This window comes from Diceros bicornis, chromosome 1 (genome assembly GCF_020826845.1).
Source record: "Diceros bicornis minor isolate mBicDic1 chromosome 1, mDicBic1.mat.cur, whole genome shotgun sequence".
Taxonomy (NCBI): domain Eukaryota; kingdom Metazoa; phylum Chordata; class Mammalia; order Perissodactyla; family Rhinocerotidae; genus Diceros; species Diceros bicornis.
The window spans coordinates 68,309,815-68,331,603 of NC_080740.1; the positions used below are offsets into that span (position 1 = coordinate 68,309,815).

The 21,789-nt window shown below is 45.6% G+C and overlaps 1 protein-coding gene across 2 annotated transcripts in view; it reads left to right on the plus strand.

The window, feature by feature from the left end:
- The first annotated feature begins 586 nt into the window (after positions 1 to 586).
- Positions 587 to 21,789, plus strand: part of SLC36A1 (solute carrier family 36 member 1) — a 66,732-nt gene continuing 45,529 nt past the window's right edge. For both annotated transcript variants that reach the window (XM_058544420.1, XM_058544422.1), the window contains exon 1: positions 587 to 660. In XM_058544420.1, coding sequence (XP_058400403.1) covers positions 645 to 660 — 16 coding nt within the window. In that variant the 5' untranslated portion in view covers positions 587 to 644. The remainder of the gene's footprint in view (positions 661 to 21,789) is intronic.

Genomic DNA, 21,789 nt, shown 5'->3' on the forward strand with positions numbered 1-21,789 from the left:
TTCCAATGTGACTGGTTGCTAGGCTCAGGGGCTCACAATTGCTGCAGGCCTCCATTGTGGCTCCGTGTGGTGCATGCAGCTGTTGTTGGCTCTCTTTTGGGTGGGGCAGGCCTCTGGCCAGATCTGGCTATGTTGCCTTGAGGTACACAGCTGCCTTAGGAGCGCAGATGGGTGGAGCTGACCCCAGGCATGGCGGCGCACAATTGTTTCAGACATTGGAAGGCAGGGCAGATCCCCTATTTGGCTTTTGCAATGGCCAGTGGCACAAGTCTGCTGCAGACCCACATGCCTTGGTGCCTGCAGGCCCACATGCCCCGCTGCCTGCAGGCCCACATGCCCCACCAATGTGGGCCCACAAGCATGCTCCGCCAACTTGGACCCACTCACCCCACCGCAGAGGCCCCACACACCCACCTATGCAGCCCCACAAGTTTCCCTCAGGCTTGCTGGTGGGTGGGGCCAATGCACTCAATTGCTTCATGCACTCTAGTGGGAGGGGCAAACCCCTGCACTAACAGGAAGGAAGGAATCTAATGGCGCTGCCAGCATCTGTGTCAGCACGACTGAACTAGGTCACAATAATGGCTGCCGCCAACGTCTCAGTCCCTGGGGAGGTGGCCACAGCCACCTCCTGCCTCTCTGAGATGTGCTCCGAGCTTTGTAAGTGAGTCTCTTTTACCAATGGACTATGCACTTTTCTATCTGATGCTTTCGTGTTAGTTTTTAGATTGGGTGAATCTGTGCTTGGGCCATCTAAGAGCAGGTTTTTCTTTCTCTGAAGTTCCATAGTTTTACTGGGCATATTCCCCGTTGGTTTTCAAAGCCAGCAAAGCCAGGTATTATGGGATCTTGGTTGTGCTGAATCTAAAGTCTGGGATGCCTATTGTGGCATAGACCCACTGCTCAGATCCCCTGTTCCTCTGGGAAAAGCTCTGTACCTTTGAGATCGCTCCTGGCCCTGTGAAGTGCTACAGCTAGGGTGTGGTGTTTTTCCCCAGCGGAGCTGTATTTCTGCCTCTCCCACCCCGGCAATGTCGTCCCTTGTTGTGGGGTGCTTTTTATTCAGTTTCCAGATCTCTCTCAGAGGAAATTGATTCACAGGTAGTTGCAGATTTGTTGTGTCCATGGGAGGAGATGAGTTCAGGGTCTTCCTATGCTGCTGTCTTCCAAACTCCCTGAAAATGTCAATGTCTTGTACAGATTTCATACCCCCTGCTATCTGAAAGTAGAGCATTCCCATGAAGACCTTTTGTAAACTGAAATGGTGTTAGGTGAAGAAACAATTACCTTAGGACACATCTTGCTAATGGATGCACAAAATAAATCAAGATAAAGCACAGATGCTCACAGACACAGTTCAAAGCTATGGTTCCTCGATGCTGAAGTGCTGAGTGTAGTTACCAGGGAAGGAGCTTGGTGGTGCCACTCTTGCTGCTCGAGGTGCGCTGCCTCTATAACGCTAAAACAAATGCTGAACGCTATTTTCACTTTTTGCCTTTTTCATAAAAGCAAAAATCCTCTTCAGATTTCTTTTGGTTACTGAAAACTGGTACAAATGTAGGTCTTTTGTAAAAGCAAAGTGGCATAAAGCAAACTTTGGAAAAGCGGGGAACACTGTACATTAATTTGCTTCAAGAAGCTGCCTCTACAGTCAACAATGCACAGTCATTTCTTTAGGGCTGTGGTTCTCAAACTTGCATATGCATCAGAATCATCTGGATGTCTTGTTAGAACAGATTGCTGGGCCCCATCCCCAGAGTTTCTGATTCAGTGGGTCTGGGATGGGCTGAAGAATCTGAATTTCTAACAGGTTTCCAGGTGATGCTGGTGCAGTTGGACTGGGGAACAACTTAGAGAACAATGGTTTTAGGACATCCAAAAGTATTGATATAAATCAGGGTTGTATTTCCCTGGGACCTCATTGGGACCCACCATCCTACCCCACTCCAGGCAGGGAGAGGACAAAGTACCTCCTCCAGTGGGTGTGGTCCCAGAGCCAGGTGCAGGGGCTGGCCTCAAGTGCTGCATCACCACATCCCCATAGTCCAGGAAGGGCTCATTAAGCTTGTGGGACAGAGCACAGGAAATGGGACTTTGTTGAGTTCAGAGTATATTCTGAGGAGAGAGCAAGACAAGTCTTTCCCTAGCACAAGGCTGAATGGAAAGATGTATGGTAGGAACCCTGGCAGAAATGGTTGGTACCAAGACTCGCTGGTGCCCGCTGTGCCTCCCTCATTTCTCTGCAGAGATCTGAAAATCATTTACTAATTCCTTTTAGATATCTAGTGAGTGGTGACTGAATGTCTGGAGCTGTGCAAGGTACTAGGATGCATATCAGTGAATAAGACACGCAGGGCCCCATCCTTCTGGAGCTATCAGTCAAGTGGATTAATGAGTCCCATGTATTCATTGAATGTGTGGGGACACTCAGGCCTAGAGAGAACAGGGCACTTGTTCAAAGTCACACAGTGAGTTGGGGCAGAGTTAAGACCTGATCTCAGTCTCTTGTCTCCCACAACACTGATTTTCCTATTACACCCTGCCGCTTCCCTGAGACCACACAAATTGCTGGGTTTTGTGCTAGCGATGAAGATTATCATACATGCTACCCTTGGTACAATGGCTTTTACCAGGAGTGCAGGGGTTCATACTCCTATGGGCACATCAGAATTTCAGAGAAATGAGAAGAAATGTGATTTTGTTCCATTTAATTAAAAATTATAGCAGTGATGAATGCCTGTCATAAAAAAGACAAATAGTACAGAAGTATATAAGCAAAAAAGGAACATTCTTATTCATATCCTCCCCCTGCCTCATCCCAATCTAATTCTCTTCCCCACTTCTCTCCTCAAACCTAACTACTTTTAACAGTGTAGTGTGGTTAAGTTCAGACCTTTCCTATATATTTATAAATGTTACATATAATAATTTACAAACATATATATATAAATAGGTTATTTTTAAAATCTTGCAGGTTGTTAAAAAACATATTCAATATTATTTTAAAAACTGTGTGTGGAAAGTGAAAAAAGGGCACTCCTTTTGTGATGGAAACTGCAGAAAGAAGCAGTGAAGAAACTCTTGGCTGATGGGGCATGATGGAGAGGCCTTGTTGTGGTACGCAGATAAAGACAGAGAGCAGGAGGCTAGGCAAAAATGGCGGTAGAATTAAAGCAAAGGAAATTTTGTTCGGGAGACGGCTGGGAGGCTCTCACCTGTAGTGGAAGTGTGGGCAGGTTGGCTAGGTCACCCATGCAGTGCACGGCCACAAGGCCTATCACCAACAGGCTGATGGGACCCAGCTGGAGATGGGGATGTGGACAGAAGGAAGAGAGAGTTGTGAAGGTGTGTTAGGATGAAAACTACAGGACAAAAATGGATTTATTCAGAGGACAAGAAGACAAGCCATAAACTGGGAGAAGATATTTGCAAAAGACCTACCTGAAAAAGGACTGTTTTTCCTCTTAAAGCTCAACAATAAAAAAATGAATAATTCAATTAAAAAATGGGCAAAAGATTTGAACAGACATCTCATCAAAGAAGATATACAGAAGGCAGATAAGCATATGAAAAAATGCTCCACATCATATGTCATCAGAGAAACGCAAATTAAAACAATATGGAGATATCACTACACACCTATTGGAATGGCCAAAATCACAAACACTGACAACACCAAATGCTGACAAGGATGTGGAGCAACAGGAATGCTCATACATTGTGGGTGAGAATGCACAATGGTACAGCCTCTTTGGAAGACAGTTTGGCAGTTTCTTACAAAACTAAACATACTCTTATCATATGATTCAAGAATCGCGTTCCTTGGTATTTACTCAAATGAGTTGAAAACTTATGTCAACACAAAGTTTTGTATATGAATGTTTATAGCATCTTTATTCATAATTGCCAAAATTTGAAGCAACCAAGATGTTCTTCAGTAGGTGAATGGATCAACTGTGGTATATCTGGACAATGGAATATTATTCAGTGCTAAAAAGAAATGGGCTATCAAGCCATAAAAAGACATGGGGGAACCTTAAATCCATATTACTAAGTGAAAGAAGCCAATCTGAAAAGGCTACATACTGCATGAGTCCAACTATATGACATTGTGGAAAAGGCAAAACTATAGAGATAGTAAAAACATCAGTGGTTGCCAAGGGTGAAGGGAGGGAGGGTTAGGCAAAGCACAGAGGATTTCTAAGGCAGCAAAATTACTCTGTATGTTACCATAATGGTGGATACCTGTCATACACTTGTTCAAACCCATAGAATGTACATCACCAAGAGTGGATCTTAATGTAAACTATAGTCTTTGAGTGATAATGGTGTATCAAAGTAGATTCATCGATTGTAACAAATGTACCACTTTGGTGGAAGATATTGGTAGTAGGGGAGGCTGTGCATGAGTGGGGCCAGGGAGTATATGGGAATTCTGTACTTTCTACTCAATATTGCTGTGAACCTAAAACTGCTCTAAAAAAACAAAGTCTATTAAAACAAAACAGAACAAAAAATCTGAATATTTAAGAAATGTAGACAGAAGGACTAAGAACTCTACAGTTTGATATAATTATTGATACAAGTATATAACTAGTCTCACGTGGACAGACAGTAAGACGCTCCAGAGAGTAGACCAAGGCTGGAGCAGTAAGCAGTCACCAGGAAAAGAGAAATAGGATAAAGAAGGGCCCTAACCCCTCCTTTGTGGGCTCCAGCACCATACTAGAGACTAGTATACTAGATGGCTGTATATATTTGTGCTCATGATAACTGCAAATAGAATGATGTTAACCCAAAATCTATAATTAAATAAAAAGACTTTGCAACTGCCCCTGCCCCCCACACTGTGTGGCTTGTGAGGAATGGGAGGAGCCCTGTACTGGGAGCTCAGTGCCTGGTTCCCAGCCTGGCTGCCTCTGGTTTGCTGTGCCACCTGGAACAAGTCCCTTCTCCTCTCTAGGCTCATTTTATATAAAGTGGGCTTATAATTCTCAAGGGTCTCTTTTACTTCTTAAGGTTTTAGGCATTATTTCATGGGAGCAGAACTTTCTGAACATTTCCTAAGATAAGAGTAATTAATTAGAGTGACCATGGAGGATGTTTACTAAGTGCTAGCATCTCGTTTAATCTACAGAACAACTCTATTATTAGCCCCATTTTACAGATGGGGCGACTGAGGCTCAGGAAACTTGGCCACTGCTACAGAGCTGGCCAGTGGTGACATCAGGATTCAATGGAAGGTCAACTCCTCTGTCCTCCCTCTCAATCACTCTGCAGGAAGAACCCCTAGCCTCTGCTGCCTGGGAGAGGAGAACAGAGAATATAAAATCAAAGTGCATTATGTTAGACAGGAAATGGGTCTGAGCATGGAGGTCTCCCAGGAACCTCTAACATCACAGAGAACAATGACAGAGCTCAGAGAGCACAGGGAGCGTCAGAGGATGGAGGGTGTGGAGGTTTCAGTGACATTGGAGGAAGAAAGGCAGAGGATGGACTTTAGGGGCAAAACTGATCTCCGGAGACAAGAAGGCATTTAAGGGAAGACAGTGTGGAGTTCCAAGGCAAAGGAGAAGTTAAAGGCTTATCGCTCCACAAGACTATCCAGAAAACTCATAACCTTTTCTTCTTTTTTTTGAATCACAGACTCCTTTTTCACAAATAAATTGATCCTTTCAGAAAAAGAGCAGATATTAATCATTATACTTTGCCTACAATTTCATGAGGTTTGTGGAATTCCTAAGGGCCCAGGGAGACTAATGAGATGCGAGTAATTGTTAACCAATAATTTTGATAATAATAGCAGAAAACAGTTAACTGTCAAGTACTTTAACGTTTACAAAACAACTTTACAGACATTATTTAATCTTGCCAATGAGCAGCCTGTCAATTCTTGTTTTTACAGGTGAGAAAACAGGCTCAAAAGGGAGAGAGTGCCTTCACATGGCCGGGTTTCTTTTCAAGACAAGGCAATTTGTTCTAAAATCAGATTGTGGTGATGGTTGCACAACTCTGTAAATTCATTGAAAATTCATGGAACTGCACACCTGAAATGAGTAAATTTTATGGAATGTAAGTTATACCCCAACAAAGATGTTAAAAAACCATCCAACCATAGAAAAGGGCCAAAGCACTTGGAAGCCCACATCACTCACAAGTGGCAGAGCCGGGTGAACGCAGACTTTCAGGCTCCCAGGAGTGCAGAGTCAGCCTTTTAAAGAAGACTCCTGAGAGAGAAATGGTCACAAGGACACTTGATGTCCAACTGTGTCTGGTGTCACCTGAGTGAGGTTTGCTTTCAGGCAAGTGTTAGAGCACAAAAGACATCGCTACCCACTTCCCCCAACGATCAGGACCACTGGCTGCCCCTCTCACCAAGATGCCCGCGTTCTTCACGGATAGAGGGAGCCCCAGGCCAATGGTGCCTTTCACTGTGTGGATCAGGGTTTGCAGCCGCCTGAGGACGGGGGAGGAGGGAAACATGAGAGAAGCTGGTCACTGCTGAACTTGGCCCAGAGCCAACTGCTTGGCGCAGAGCTGGCAGACAGGCTCAGGGCGTGGGTGGACCTGCCAACCCCATAGGAGTCACAGTGGGAAGCAGCTGGGATGCCACAGTGCCCAGTGTGGAGAGGCGCCACACGAATGTGGGGCCTGACGGATGGATGAGGGACCTGACCAAAACAAAACAAAAACAAAACCCAACGTGCTATGAGTCTGTATTTACAAAAAACATATCTAGAAACAGGGAGTTGATAACTTTACTTTGTTCTGCAGAACTCAGGCCATACCTGGACTATAAACTTAGTCATCTTTTAAAAAATATAGTTTATCTGGGGCTGGCGCTGTGGTGTAGTGGTTAAGTTTGGCCCATTCCGCGTCAGTGGCCAGAGGTTCATGGGTTCGGATTCCGGGTGTGGACCTACGCCACTCGTCAGCCATGCTGTGGCCGCGAGCCACATATAAGGTAGAGGAAGATTGGCACAGATGTTAGCTCAGGGCTAATCTTCCTTGGTAAAAAAATAAAATTAAAAAAAATAGTTTATCAAAATAAGTATTATATGTACATGGTAAAAATGCAAATATTACAAAAGCTTATAGAGTATAAAGTAAATCTTCCCACCCATGACTCCTGGAATCCCAATTCTCCTTTCTAGAAAGAAGCACTGTTAATAGTTTCTTGTGTAGCCTTCCAGAGGCAGTCTCTTCTCTCTCTCTCCAGATATAGATAAAGATATATATTGATATATATGTATATGTATATACACACCACACACACACACTTACACCTTTTTACAGTATTAACTCTTTTCCACTTTTATTTTTTAAAGAACAAGATTGTGCATATCGGTGCATAATAGATGTAGCCCATTCTTCATTGCTTTCAACAAGTGAGTAGTATTTCATTGGTTGTATCAAGGTTTATTTAACCCACCCCCATCGGTGAGTATTTTGGTTGTTTCAGGTCTTTTGCCACTCCAAACCAAGCTGAAATGAGCAATAGTGCACGTGTGCTTTCATACATGCGTGAGAGCTCGTCTGTGAGCCACATTCTCAGAAGTAGATTAGTAGGTCAAGGGTATGTGCTTCTAAAGTTTTAATAGACAGAGGCAAATTACGTCCAAGGAACGGCACTCATTCCGTCCCCACCAGCAGAGGGCGACAGGGACTGTTTCCACCTGTCCTGGTAAACACCGTTTATCACACTTTTTGTCCTGTGTCACTCTGTGAAGAGGGAGAGTGGCAGCTCCTTGTGGGGACTGCATTCCTGCACTTCGTTCCTTGTTCCTCGCCTTATTAAGGATCTTGTCAGATGGGACCTGTCTGGAGGTGAGAGTTAAGTGGTCAGGGGCCAGGAAACTATGACTTGGAGAAGAGCTTGGAAGGATTCAGTGGAAATCAGGACAGCCAGACTCGTGCCCTGTCCCTCCTGGAAAGGCCGTCATGGGGATGAGGGAGCAGACAGCACTGTGCATCCAGGTGAGGAGAAGGCAGCCAACAACAGGTGGATGCCACAGCACACAGCTTTCATCTGAATCTAAGAAAGCACTCAGACCTCTCCAACCCCTGGAAGCCTTCTGGGGTAGTGAGCTCCCTATCAATAGGGGTATTCAAGCAGAGATCAAGGGATGCGAGATAGGGTTGACTGGCAGTCAGTTTCTATTCCCACCTCCTTTTGGTGTGTCTTCTTCTACTGTAGAGGCTGGAAAAGGAACAGTTAGTAACATCACCCAGACTCCTGGAAGCTACAGTTCTATCTATAAAATAGGAGGGTCAAAATGGGGCAGAGAATATCTGCTGTTTTTGGCTGTTTTCTGCTGGGAGGAGAGACTGTCAAGAGGAGGGGTTTCTCTATAGAGTGACCCTGGCTCCAGCCCTGAAGGTGTTGAGAGGCAGCTCCTGCAGCCGCGGCAGACCCCAATCCTGATCCCTGGGGCACAGCTGCGGCCTTGGGTTCCTGCCCACAGTGGTCCCTGGGGACTCCTGGTTCCCTGCCTTCCTGATTGTGGGGGAGGTGGTGGCACCCCTGGCGGCCTCTTCATAAGAGTTGCTCTCGAGACCCTTCCTGGAAGTCCAGCCCAGAGCTCCCTGTTCCAGCTCTTCTAATGGCTATGTGAGCCCCTAATTCCCATTAGGAAAGCTATTTCTGGCATTTTTCTGCCTAACATACTAAGTTTCCTGCCCTAAACCCTGACTGATAGGAGGCAGGGATGTATAGGACACAATGACCTCAAGTTGCTTCCCTACTCTCAATTTCTATGACCCCATGATATTGTTCCCCAACAGAAAAGGCAGTCCTCAAAAACCAAGGGCGATGAGGCAATGCTGGGAGGAGCAAGGGGTGGCCCAGCCCCCACCTCACCCCACTGGCCGCATCTCCAGGCCCTGGCTGGCCCAAGCGGAAGTGAGTTTGTGTCGCAGTGGCCCTCCCAGACCCTCTGCTCTTCCTTATTCCCTTGGCACTGAGGCTAATTCTGGATCCAACTGTCCTCAGGGCTCCAGGACAGGCGGCCTGACCGTAACTGGAGGGTGTTCTGGGGACAAGTGATAAAGAACGATTCCTCCCTCTGCTGCCTTGTGAGCTCTTGAGGACAAAGCTCCTCATGAAATGGGTAAAGCTGTGACAGAAAATCCACAGGATGCCAGAACCAGACTCAGACTCCGCCCAGCACAGCCCCAAGGGAGAAATCCCGGGTGTAAGCGCTCCCTACGTGACCCTTATACACCTTGCCTCATTTAAACCTCTCAACAACTCTAAGCAACAGGATTTATCCTCACCATTTTACCTGTGGCTCAGAGACAGGGAGAGCTGGCCCACGATCACACAACGAATGCGGGAATAGCAAAGTCAGGGTGGGAAGGAGTGTGTTTTCCCGTGGTCTTAATCACAGGTTGTCCTGCAACCTCAGCAGCCATTGAGTTCCACATTCTCTCCCCTCCCATAAAATGTTTGGATGTTTCCTACTCCAGCCAATGCTCAAACACTTCCAGAGACAAACCTCAAGCAGACTGGCCCGTTACACCTTCAAGGACAGGTGATAGTTTATCTTCTTAAAACACCCTTGGCAGTAACACTGCCTTCTATAGAAACCCCTTCTAATATTCAACCATACTCATTCTCAAACAATCTTCCATCGTGTGCAATTTAAGGGCTTGATAAGGAGGATGCCTCCTTTGTTCATTCATTCATTTTGCAAAACTTTACCAAGCCCCTTGTACCCAGGCTCTGTGGTAGGATCGGGGGATACAGAGGTAAGTGAGGCCTGGTCTTTGCCCTCAGGTTGCTCACAGTCTGGGCAGCTCGTCTGATCCACACTAGAACTAGCTGACCTTTTACTCAACGATTACTATGTGCCAGGCACTGTTAAGTGCTTTGCATGGATTATCTCAATAGATCCTTAACAACAATCGTCTGAACAAGATACTATTATTATCCCCATTTGACAGATGAGAAAACTGAGGCTAAGGTAGGTCCAGCAACCTGTCCCAGGTTACACAGCTGAGAAGTGGCAGAGCTGGGATTTGAACTCAATTCTGTCTGACTCCAAAACCAGTGCTCGTTTCCATAATGTTCTACTGACCTAGGGCAATATCAAACCTGGGATTCTTTGATTCTGCTGGTGAAGGCTTGATCTATCTTCTTCAGTGGAGGCAGATAACGCTTTACAGTATCCTCACAGGCAACATCATTTCTCCAAGGACTAGCTCAGATGCCATCTCTAGCACAAGACTTCCCCACTGTCACCACCTGGAAAGAACACTTTCCTATTCTGAACTCTTGTAGAACACTGATTTCTTTCATGCTATTCTCTCTGGAATTTCAGTCATGTGTGTATATCTCTTCCTCCCTAGTCTGTGAGAGCCTTAGAGGCAGGGACAGAATGGTGTCTCGTGTTCATCGCTGTAGCCCCACGATGCTCAGGTACTCAGTAATGTTGAAAGAATGGACCCCTAAAGAGTATGCTTAAGATGCAAAGCATTATCTTCAAGGACCATTATCTTTGCCACTAACACAACTTCTCTACACCTCTCTTTGTCAAGAATGGAGAAGAGCCCAGATTTAGCTCCTTTAGTTACTGGAAAGAAGGAAGAAATTCCCACAGAAGTCTCTAAGTACAAGAGCTCAGGCCCAGGAGGTCCAGCTGGAGAGGAAAGGACACTTACGAGATCCTGCTGGCCTCCTCCAGGCAGCAGGAGCCTGGATGCAGGAGTTGCTGGGCCCTCCCTGGGAGCCTCTGGGGCATTCCTTGGGCTGCACCATCCAGGGACTGGTAGCTGGTGGAGGCGTCCCCAGCCCCAGGCAGGTGCACACCCCACCCTTCAGCTCCAAGCATTGGGTGGATTAGGGTTTGGGAGCGGCCGTGGCTTTGGCAAGGGCTTGAGCAAGAACAGCTTTGGCGTGTGGGGGCTACAAGGCACAGCTGTCAGCTGCTTGAGCCTTAGCAGGCTCAGGAGCTTAAATACAGCTCCATCCCCCTCGCCTGGAGTGACACAAGCTCTGCTCCTTAGGAAGAACAAAGGGCCAAAAGCATGAAAAGATGGATAAACGGGCTTCTCCTCCACCCACACAGCGACTCCTCACAGTTGCTCTAACAGTCTGTTCTTTCCCTTCGTCCTTCCTGCCACAAACACTGATTGAGTACCCATGTGCCGGGTACTCTGCTCGTGCTGGGAACCCACCAGTTCCAGGCAGCACAGTCCCTTTCCTCCAGGGGCTTAGCTGGAAGTCATGAATATTAATCAGAGTTTGCCATAAATAAGTAAAAATTTTCAACTGTGATAAGTGCTCTGAAGGAAAATTCCGAGAGGCTTGAGTGTGTGGAACCAGAGCAGTTAGTCTTGTAAAGGGGGTCAGCAAAGGTTTTCCCGAGGAAGAGGGAAGTCCCTGTACTGCAATGTTCTCTCCACCTTCCTGCTTTAACTAGAATGGGGCTCTCCCAGAGGTCCCGGCTTCCTCTGCAGACCTCTAAGAGAGGGCTGTTCCTCCTCATACCTCTCATACCACGTGGCCGGGAGCAGGGTAAGGATCCTTGCTCCTTGCTTTCCTCCCTCCTGTCTAAAAATGCTGGCTCTGGGGCCGGGCCCGTGGCAACACGGTTAAGTGCTCGCACTCTGCTGCTGGCGGCCCGGGTTTGGATCCGGGGTGGTGTGCACCAATGCACTGCTTCTCAGGCCATGCTGTGGCGGCGTCCCACATAAAGTGGAGGAAGATGGGCACGGATGTTAGCTCAGGGCCAGTCTTTCTCAGTAAAAAAAAAAAAAAAAAAGAGGAGGATTGGCATGGATGTTAGCTCAGGGCTGATCTTCACACACACAAAAATAAAAATAAATAAATAAATAAATATACTGGCTCCTTTGCAACTCAGGCCAGCAGAACACACCACCTCTGCTGGCTGCAGCCTGCACAGCCCTCAGGGCCACCCTCTCTCCTCCACCTAGTGACTTCTCTCTCAGTTCTCTCTCTCTGTCCTTCTCTCTCTCTCTCTCTCCCTATCTCTCTCCCTCCACCATTTCACTATGATCATTCTTGATGGTTTCAGCCACCATAAATGAATCATCTGTACTCCAGCCTCATATCCTTGACCTCCTTTGCTTCCAAAATAGTTTGTCCTCCACCCTGCCTGAGACACCTACTCCCACCATCATACCTAGACCTTGTCATTATCAAAAACTGCAGCACCTTCAAAATCTCTATTGCAAGCATCCCGTTCTCTGAGTGGTTCACCAACTCCTATCGGTCCATCTCTCATCCACCACTTTGCCGCCTCCAGCAGTTCTTTGACCTCATCAGGGCCTCCAGTCTACAGATGCTACTCCGCTTCTTACTCGATGCTCTCCGTCCCCTCATATCCTCACTGTCCCTTTTGCCCAGCGACTGGTCAATCATTGCAGCTCCTCCCTGCCGCACACTCTCATCCCTCTCGTCCCTCTCCTTGTATTGTATCCACCCTGCAAAAGCCACAATGCTGGGTAGATACACCTCTCCATCTACTTTGAGACTGCACCCAAGCAGTTGAATGTGGCTAGATGAAAATGCACAGATTTGCCAACTGGCTGCATTTTAAATTTATGAACGCAAACCTCAGGTGGGTCCTAGCACTGCCGGGCAACTCTACTGCTTGTCTTCTTTCTGTTGCCCTTCCTTTCTTCAAGAGGACTGTTTTCTATCTCTTCTCTAGATTCGAACCTCCGTTACTGGCCCCTTTTCACCCTCAGCTGATGACATCGTTTTTATTTCATTGAGAAAATAGAAGCAATTAGAAGAGAACTTCCTTATCCTCCAGCCACTAAATCCATCCACTGATCTGTGTCGGAATCCATACACCAGGCTTTTTCTCCCGTGATAACAGCTGAGCTGTCCTCACCTGTCTTAAGTCACTCTGCCTCGTGCACTGGATCTCACCCCCTTTCACCTACTCAAGAGCTTGGCTCCTGCAATGATCCGTCCCTCTCTCTTGCATCATCAAAATTCCCCTCTCTACCACATCAATCCCAGGACTGTATAAACATACCATAGTATCTTTAATCTTTCATCTCTCTCCTCCCTTTTATAGCAAAACTTCTGAAAAGAGTTGTCTCTACTCACATACTCCAATTTCTTACTTTCCATTCTCTTGAATCCACTCCAGCAGACTTTCATCCTCATTACAGTCATGAGCCGCATAACGACACTTTGGTCAACGACGGACCGCATAAAGGACGGTTGTCCCCTAAGATTATACCATGTAGCCCAGGTGTGTAGTAGGCTATACCATCTAGGTTTGTGTAAGTACACTCTATAATGTCTGCACAACAATGAAATCGCCTAATGATGCATTTCTCAGAATGTATCTCAGGCATTAACCCACCTGTGACGGTGCGTCACTGAAACTGCTCTTGCCAAGGGCAACAATGCCTCCTGTTGCTGAATCCAACGGCTAAACCTTAGTCTTCTTCTTACTTGTCTTAACAGGAGTGGAAATTTCAGTCTTTTTACACTTACGATTCTCACCGCCATGACGGATAGACTCTAAGGTGCCACCTCCCTTGCTAGTCATGGTTTTCATGCTCTTGTATATTCCCTCCCTTGAATGTGGGTGGCACTTGTGATTGCTTCTAACCAAGCGAAGGTGGCAAAGGTTGCAGGATATCCCTTTCATGATCACATTACATCATGGAAGATTTTGTCTTACTAGCAGACTCTCTCTAGATCTTTGAAAGCCTAGCTGGCTGGGAAGAAGTCAGTCGCCACGTTGGGAGGTCCACACGGCTAGCAGCTGAGGGGCAGCAAGGAGCTGGGCCCTAAGTCCTACAATGGCGAGGAAAATAATTGTGCCAACAACCTGAGTGAGCTCGGGGGAGGAATCTTTGCCAGTCGTGCCTCCAGATGAGGATGCAGCCCAGCCGACACCTGGTTGCAGCCTCGTGAGCCCCTCTAAGCAGAGGACGTAGTTAAGCCATGCTGAACTCCCGACCCCCAGAAACTGAGATGATAAATGTGTGTCATTTTAAGCCACTAAGTTTGTGGTCATTTATCACACAGCGATAGAAACCTGATATAACCACCCATCTTTTTTATATGGTGATTATTTTTCTTATATGGTGTTTTTTTCCCCACAATGGCATCTTATACTGTATTTTTTGAAAACTCAGACACAATTTATTTGCATATTAAACAGGTACCATTCCATACCCTCGCATGGAAAATTGTGACCATGGAACTCTAGGGTCTAAGTGAGCAGTCACAGGAGAACCCAGAGATTCTCACACTTGTTACTAAGTGTGACCTTGAACAAAATTTTTTGTCCCTCTGAGGCTCAGTTTCCCACATGTAAAATGAATGGGCTGCAGCAGACCATCTCGAAGAAACTCTAAAGTGTGATGTATGACGATTCTTTGGCTGACCTAGGACCCACTTCGTCATCTTTAGAGAGAGGAGTGCAGCTGAAGCAGGGAGCAGGACTCACAGCACTGGAGGACTTGAGGGATGGACTTCCTCCTCCTATTAATTTCATTGGCGAGAAACTGAAGCCCAGATGGAAAGGGACTTGCTGGAAGCGGCAGAGCTGGCCTCAGCCCTGCCCTTTGGGCTTCTCCATCAGTGCTTTTTCAGCAGCAACAGGAGGCATTCTCTCTTCTAAGCTCTCCCAGGCCCTTTGTTACCATTGTGAGGTAACCCCAAGGTCTGCCTGCCCTACAGATGGGGATTTGTGGGTTTACTCCAGGTTTCTTAAAGTGCCTGGACTCAATCCTGGGAATATTCCTCATCCAATGGTGCCTTCTCCTGCCTTATTTCAGGAGCTCCTACCACTTGGCCCTGTCTGGAGCCAAGACTGAGAGCAAGGAAACTGACGGCTGAGTAAGAGGTTAGGGGAGGGTCTGCGGGTGAGGTGGCAGCTGTAACCAGGTTTCAGGTAGGGTGGCGACTAGACCTTTGGAGAACCTGAGCCCAGAAAGCTCTTGGAGGCTTCTCCCAACACAATCTTACTTTAAAAATTAATATTCACATTAAAAAATACATGCCCATGGTTAAACTCTTAATTTTTTTAACCAAAGGATTTATAATAAAAATGTAGAATCTCCTTATCTGACCTTCTCCATTCAAAGTTCCTCTTTCTGGGGCTATCTTTTTTTTTAAATCAGTTTTTTGTTTAAGTTCCCCATCTCTCTATACAATATATTTTAATGATATTTCTCAACTAATTAACATGATGTTAGATGAAAATTTACGCCTGTCCACCTCTCCCACTCTTCCTCTCGATATAATTATTTCACTGTTTTAGTTCTTTATTATTTACCTTTGTACCTTTTAAAATTATATAAGCATGAAGATAAACTTCTTATAAATTATAAATGGCATTTGTGTTAGTTTCCTATTGCTGCTGTAACAAATTACCACAAATATAGGGGCTTAAAGCAGCATGAATTTATTATCTTATAGTGCTAGAGGTCAGAAGTCCTAAAGTCAAGATGTTGGCAAGGCTGTGTTCTTTCTGAGGCTCTAAGGAGAATCTGCTTCCTTGCTTTTCCAGCTCCTAGAGGCCTCCCGCATTCCATTGGCTCGTGGCTCCTTCCTCCATCTTCAAAGTCAGTAGAATAGCATCATCTCTCTTCTCTGACCTTCCTGCCTCCCTCCTATAAGAACTCTTGTGATTACATTAGATCTACCCAGATAATCCGAGATAATCTCCTTGCCTCAAAATCCTTAACTTAATCACACCCGTAAAGTCCCTTTCGCCACCTAAGGTAACATATTCACAGGCGGTGCGGATTAGGACATGGACATCTTTACGGGCAGTATTCTACTACTCCACCATGCATCCCGGTTTACCTGGAACAGTCTCACTATATGTCTAGTGTCCTGGTGTAAATATTAATATGGCCGCTTTCACTCTCAAAAGTGTTTCCGTTTAAACAAAAAATTATACGAACACTCTACTTACCCAGTGCTTCCCAATCTTTTTTATATCATAACATATGTAGAAAATGATAACAATTTATAGATCCTCTGGATAAAAAGACAAACTTGCTTGTGACGAGAGGCAATTGTCTCAGGAGCTCCAGCCACCTTAGGACCCGCCTGGCTGGTCCAAGGGGCAAGAGTGTCAGTATCTCAGCCCCTATTACCCGTTCATGGTGCACCATTGGCCATCACACACCAGTGGGAAAGTCTCTCTTACATTAAAGCAATAAAATATGTTTAAAGCCTGTTCTTTCAATATGCTCCTGTGTGAGCAGCATTTGCTTCCAAGGAGTGTACCTGGGGCTCACACACGTGTGCTGACACTCCTGTCATTGCGATCTTGCCTGCAGGTTAATTCAGGTTGTCAGATGGATGCACTTCTGGGCATCTCTTCACACACCCTCCAGTTCTGTGTGCCTGCAGAATCTGCCATCCCTCCCGCACTCTCCCGGGCATCAGGATGTTGGCACTGGTGGCCGAGCAATCCTACTGGATTTGCACAAGGATGAGCTTTTGAATAGCTTGTAAAATTTTTCTCTGGGGCTTCAGAGTGCACAAGTCTCTTAACTTTGTAATATACATATATATTTTCAATGTAATTTGTTTACCCCAGAAATACTAGTGGTAAAACGTTTTATCATCATTCCCTCCTTTCTAATCATCAGAAATCACAACAGCTTGGTGCAGAGGCACACGAGAGTGTGTTGATCTGGCACCAGCACTTTTCCCTACGTATTTGGGCTGATGTTTATTCCCTGAGCAGGGCCCTTGCTTTCAAGGCTGCTTTTCATTTCAACTCTGTTGCTGATTTACTTTATGGGATGCGCTCTCCTTAGTTATCAGCATGTCCTATCATGACGGTGTTTGGCCTTCTTTATAGCAACTGTATCTCTTCTAATTTCCATTCCAAAAGTAAAGATTTTTAAATTCATTTTTCAGCACTTGTGCTTCTTAATGAATTCTTGAATTATATTGTTATGGCTTACAGAATATTTTAAATTATGCTAACAATGAATGCTTATACTACAGCTAATAAGTACTCAAGCCACCCACAGAAGTTCCATGTAAACAATGGCATTTCTCTCTGGATTCTGACAAAAGTGGGCGGGCACTTCTGCGTCCCAGCCAAAGTGGCCACTGTATGGCAATAATCGTGTAGCACAGTTTATGGTTCACTCTCTGAGCTTCAGTCTGGCTATTAAGGGATACCTCAGGAAATTTTAAATTTGAGTGAGATTCTAAATACTCTTCTGCATATGAATTGGAACTTTATTAATATTTTATATCACACTATCTTACATTCATGTATTTCAGATATGTATACAGAGATGGTGTCGTGTGTATATACACCTTTTTTTTTTTTCTTATCAAAATGTGATCATTTTCTGTATGCTGTTTTGTAACCTTTGTATGACGTGGGGGCCAAGGGCTCGGAAGCTTGAGCAAAGAGACGCACGACGTGTGTGACTCTGGGTGCATCCCCCTCCAGGCCTCCAGGCCTCAGCTTCTCCACCTGAGGATGAGGTGGACTCACCCATCCCTAGGGGGCTTTCCAGCTCTGATAATCTATAGTTAAAGGAGGCTCCTTGCAAGAATCCCTTTATGTCTAAGGATGTAAAAAGGAGGAAAAGAAAATAAATAAGGTAAAGAAAAAACAGGAAGGAGCAGACAGGTGCTGATAAAAGAAGAGGAAAGGAAAAAAGCAAGATGCTTAGACTCAAGACGTGCGAGTATGCACTTAATTTATAAAAAAACTGGTTTCAACTTACAATGTTTTTTAAGAACGCTGGCTCTGGGTTAGACAGAGCTTGACTCTTGGTTTTATCACTTACGTTCTTGTGGGACTTTGGGCACAGTTTTTGTGTCTCTTTGACTCAGTTTCCTCATCTTTTAAGTGGAATTAAAAATAACTACCTCATAGATTGTTTGGGGAGTACAGGAGCTTGTAAAGCACCTAGCACAGGGCCTGGCACAGAGCAACACTCAGTCAACTCACGTTTTAATCATTGTCATCACTTCTCCTGGGGCCCCTCTGCGACCCCGGGACAGGAATCCTCCTTCCTTTAAGGCGTTTGTAGGCCCACCTTACCCGTCTTCATGAGGCTGAACAACTCCAATTCCTGAGTGAGGCACCCACAGAGGTGAAGCGGGCACGTTCCCCCCATGCTAACGACACCTGCCCCCTGAACTAAAACGTCAACAGTGAGAGGAACGAGAATGCCCTCTCTCGTGGGCATGTTGATCACAGAGTACCACATGCTCTGACACCTGTTAGACCCTCCTGTGGTGAGAGATGAGGAAGCAGTCTCAGGAAGCTCAAGTCACTTGCCCAAAGTGATAGGTATGGCCTGGATGTCGTATCTCACCGCTATGCCACAGCACGCATAACCTGGGGTGGGGTCGGTTCAATTTCTCCAGGGAGGCTGGGTCCTGCACGTGCTCTGCCCCGGGATGGCAGTCCCCACTCTCCCGTTCCACTAACTGCATGCTGGTGCAGGGAGGGTATGGTGAGATGGGCAAGCCCGTGATCTCTGGATTTCTGGCTTCAGCACTGGTCAGCCATGTGACCTTGGGTGAGTGTCTTCAACCTTTCTAAAGCCCAGTTTCCACATCTGTAAAATGAGACATGTGGGGAGTAGAATGGAGGGGGGAGATGTGACAATTGGCTTTATGTTTTTTTCTTGTGTATTATTCCAGAGTTTCTTTATATATATACAAGTAATAAAAATATATCCCCTCCTTTTTGTACAAAAGGTTGTATTATCATTCTCTTAATTTTTTTTCCTTAAGAATACATATCTGGAATTTGCTTCAAGGTAATCTAGGGTGCAGGGGCACTGGGTGGGAATATAGATAATCGGGGGTGGGTGGTGGTGTTGGGTTGGAATACAGACAAACAATGCTGGCCAGACAGAGTAGGTTAAACTCCCACCACCTGATCAAAGCTGCTCTTTTGAACACCATAGATGGTCTTATCTAGATAAACACACGGTCAGTTTTCAGTCCTCTTGTTGTGTGACTAAGCACCAGCCTTTGACAGAGATGGTCGCCCCCTCCTGGAGACTTTCTTCCTTTGGCTTTCAGGACGACCCCACTCCCGGTTTTCCTCCTAGCCCACTAACCGTGACTTTCTGGTTCCTTTTGCTAGCTCCTAGTCATCTTTCTGTCCTCCCCTAGACTTGATTTTTGGATTTTCTCTCATTTTTATTTACCCTAGCTTCCTTGGTGGTCTCAACTAGTCTCTTGGCTTGAATATCATCAATACGTAAATACCATCAACATGCTGACAATTGTCACATTTTTACGTCCAGGCTGGACCTCTCCCCTCTCACAATCATCCCAATGCCTACCGGACCTAACCTTGGATGTTCACATACAACAGTCTCCCTTTGCTCCTCACCAAAACCTGCTCCTGCCATTGTCTTCCTGGTCTGGTAAAAGGCAACTCTATCTTTCCTGTTGCTCAGGCCAAACCATTTGTCTCCTCTCTCTCACACTCCGTTTCCAATCTATCGACATTTCTACCATAAAAATATTTTCAGAAACTGATCATTCCTCGCCACCTTCACTGCCATCGCTCTTGTCCAAGTCATCATAATCTGATCCTGGACTGCCTCCCAGCTGCCTTCCTGTTTCTGCCCTTGCCTATATCAACCTAACAGACAGAGCATCATTTTAAACCCAAGTCAGATCACGGCCTGCCTCTGCTCAAACTCCTCCGATATCTTCCCATCTCACTCAAAAGAAAAGCCAAAGTCCTTAAAATGGCTCACAGAACTCCACACCATTTTCACGCACTCATTATTGCTCTGACCTAGTCTACTTCTCTTCCCATAGCTCACTCCGCGCCAGCCACACTAACCTCCTTGTCATTCTTCAAACAGGCCGGGCACACTCTCACCCCAGGACCTTAACACATCCCATTCCCTCTGCCCACAATGCTCTTCCCAGAGAAGTGCACGTGGCTTGTTTCCTCATCTACTTTAGGTCTTTGTTTAGATATCACCATCCCAGTGGGACCTTCCTTGACTATTTAAAAAGACTGCAACCCCTTCCCTCTGCCCCCAGACTCCCTCTCCCACTTTCCTGATTTATTTTTCTCCATAGCAGATACACTGACTCACGTGGTATGTATATGACTTAGCTCTTTTTACTCAGTTATTTTTGTTGTCTGTCTCCTCTGATAAAAGGTAAGCTTCACGAGGGCAGAGATTTTTGTCTGTTTTGTTCACTATTGTATTCCCAGTGCCTGGCACACAGCAATAAACATTTATTAATTCAGAAAATGAACGAATTTCCTTATCCTTATCTTCTCACTCTTCTATTGGATTCTTCATTTCTGTTATTATATTTTTAATTCCAAAGGCTGGGTTTTTTTCTCAGAGTATTCTTTTTTTAAAGCACGTTGTTCTTATTTCATTGTTCTTACTGCAACATCTAGTCTCTCTGAGGGCATTTGTTTGTGTGTTCAGGTTTTGCAGAGTCTCCTCCGCAGTGCCTTCATGTGTTTGTGCATTTCATCATTCTTCTGACTTTTATCTTAGCGGTTTTTCTCAAATGTCTGGTAATCTCTTTAAGATTTTTAGATTGACCTTTAGAAGTATAATTTATCTACAACAAAGTTCACATTTTAATTGTTCAGGTAATGGCTTTTGACGAATGTATGAGCCCACAGGACCACCATCCCCATCAAGGTGTGAATATTAGCGTCCCCCCAGAAAGCTCTCTTGTGTCCCTTTGCAGTCAGTCTCCCCACATCCCAAGCAACCACTGATTCGCTGTCACTAGATTAGTTTTTGCTTGTTCTATTAATTTATATAAATAGAATCATATACTATGTAGTCTTTGTGCCCGGCTTCTTCCACTTAGCATAAAGAGATTCATCCACAATTTTGCCTGTTTCAGTAGTTCCTTCCTGCTATATATGCCTCAATTTGTTTACAACTCACCTGTTGACAAAGATTTGGGTTGTTATCAGCTCAGCTGTATTAAGCCGCCTGCTGTGAACGTCTGAGTACAAGTCTTTGTGCGGACCACAGCCAGGACCAGGGCAAGGCAAACTAGGAAGCCTGGGTCACAAAATTTAAGGAGGCGCTCACTCTCATGTTCATATAAGTGCCAACTCTGCACTTGCACAATCCTGAGAGTGAGCGCCTCCTTAAATTTTTCACCCAAGTCACCTTGTTTGCCTCACCTGTGCAGGCCCTGATGTGGATATAAGTTTTGATTTTTCTTGAGTAAACACCCAGGAGGGGAGTTGCTGGATCATAGGACAAGTATGTGTGTAACTATAAAAATCTGCCACACAGTTCTCCAAAGTGGTTGCCCCACTGTATACTCCCGCTAGTGACGGATGAGCCTTCCCGCTGCTCCACATCTTCACCAACAAGTGTATTTCCAGCTTTTCTTCTCTGTTGCCACAGACAGATGCTTCCTGCACATGTGGCTCCTCTGTGTGGTTCTTTCTCTCATCCTCATCTTCTTGGCTTTCCTTGATCCAAACCAGACTCAGGAGAGCTTTTGCTACTAGTCTTGTTGAACTGCTTCCACACCCCATTGTTGCAAACAAAAGGGATCTAGCTGTGCAGCTCCAAGTGAGCTGTCCACTTTCAGGAAGAGAGTTTTCACCAGTGCTTTTCGGAGATCTGTCCCTACTGGGTCCTTCACTCCTCTCTGAGCTTCTTTCTTTCTCTTTTTCCTCCACAGCCTTTGTAGGATCTCAGTTGCTTTTGTTAGCCCTTACATATATTTTGGATTCTGTGGATTCCATTTATCTTCAGGCTTGGCTGAAAATAGTATTCGCAGAATTTCTCCTTTTCTGCCTTTGCATAGTTTCTCGGAGTAAAAGA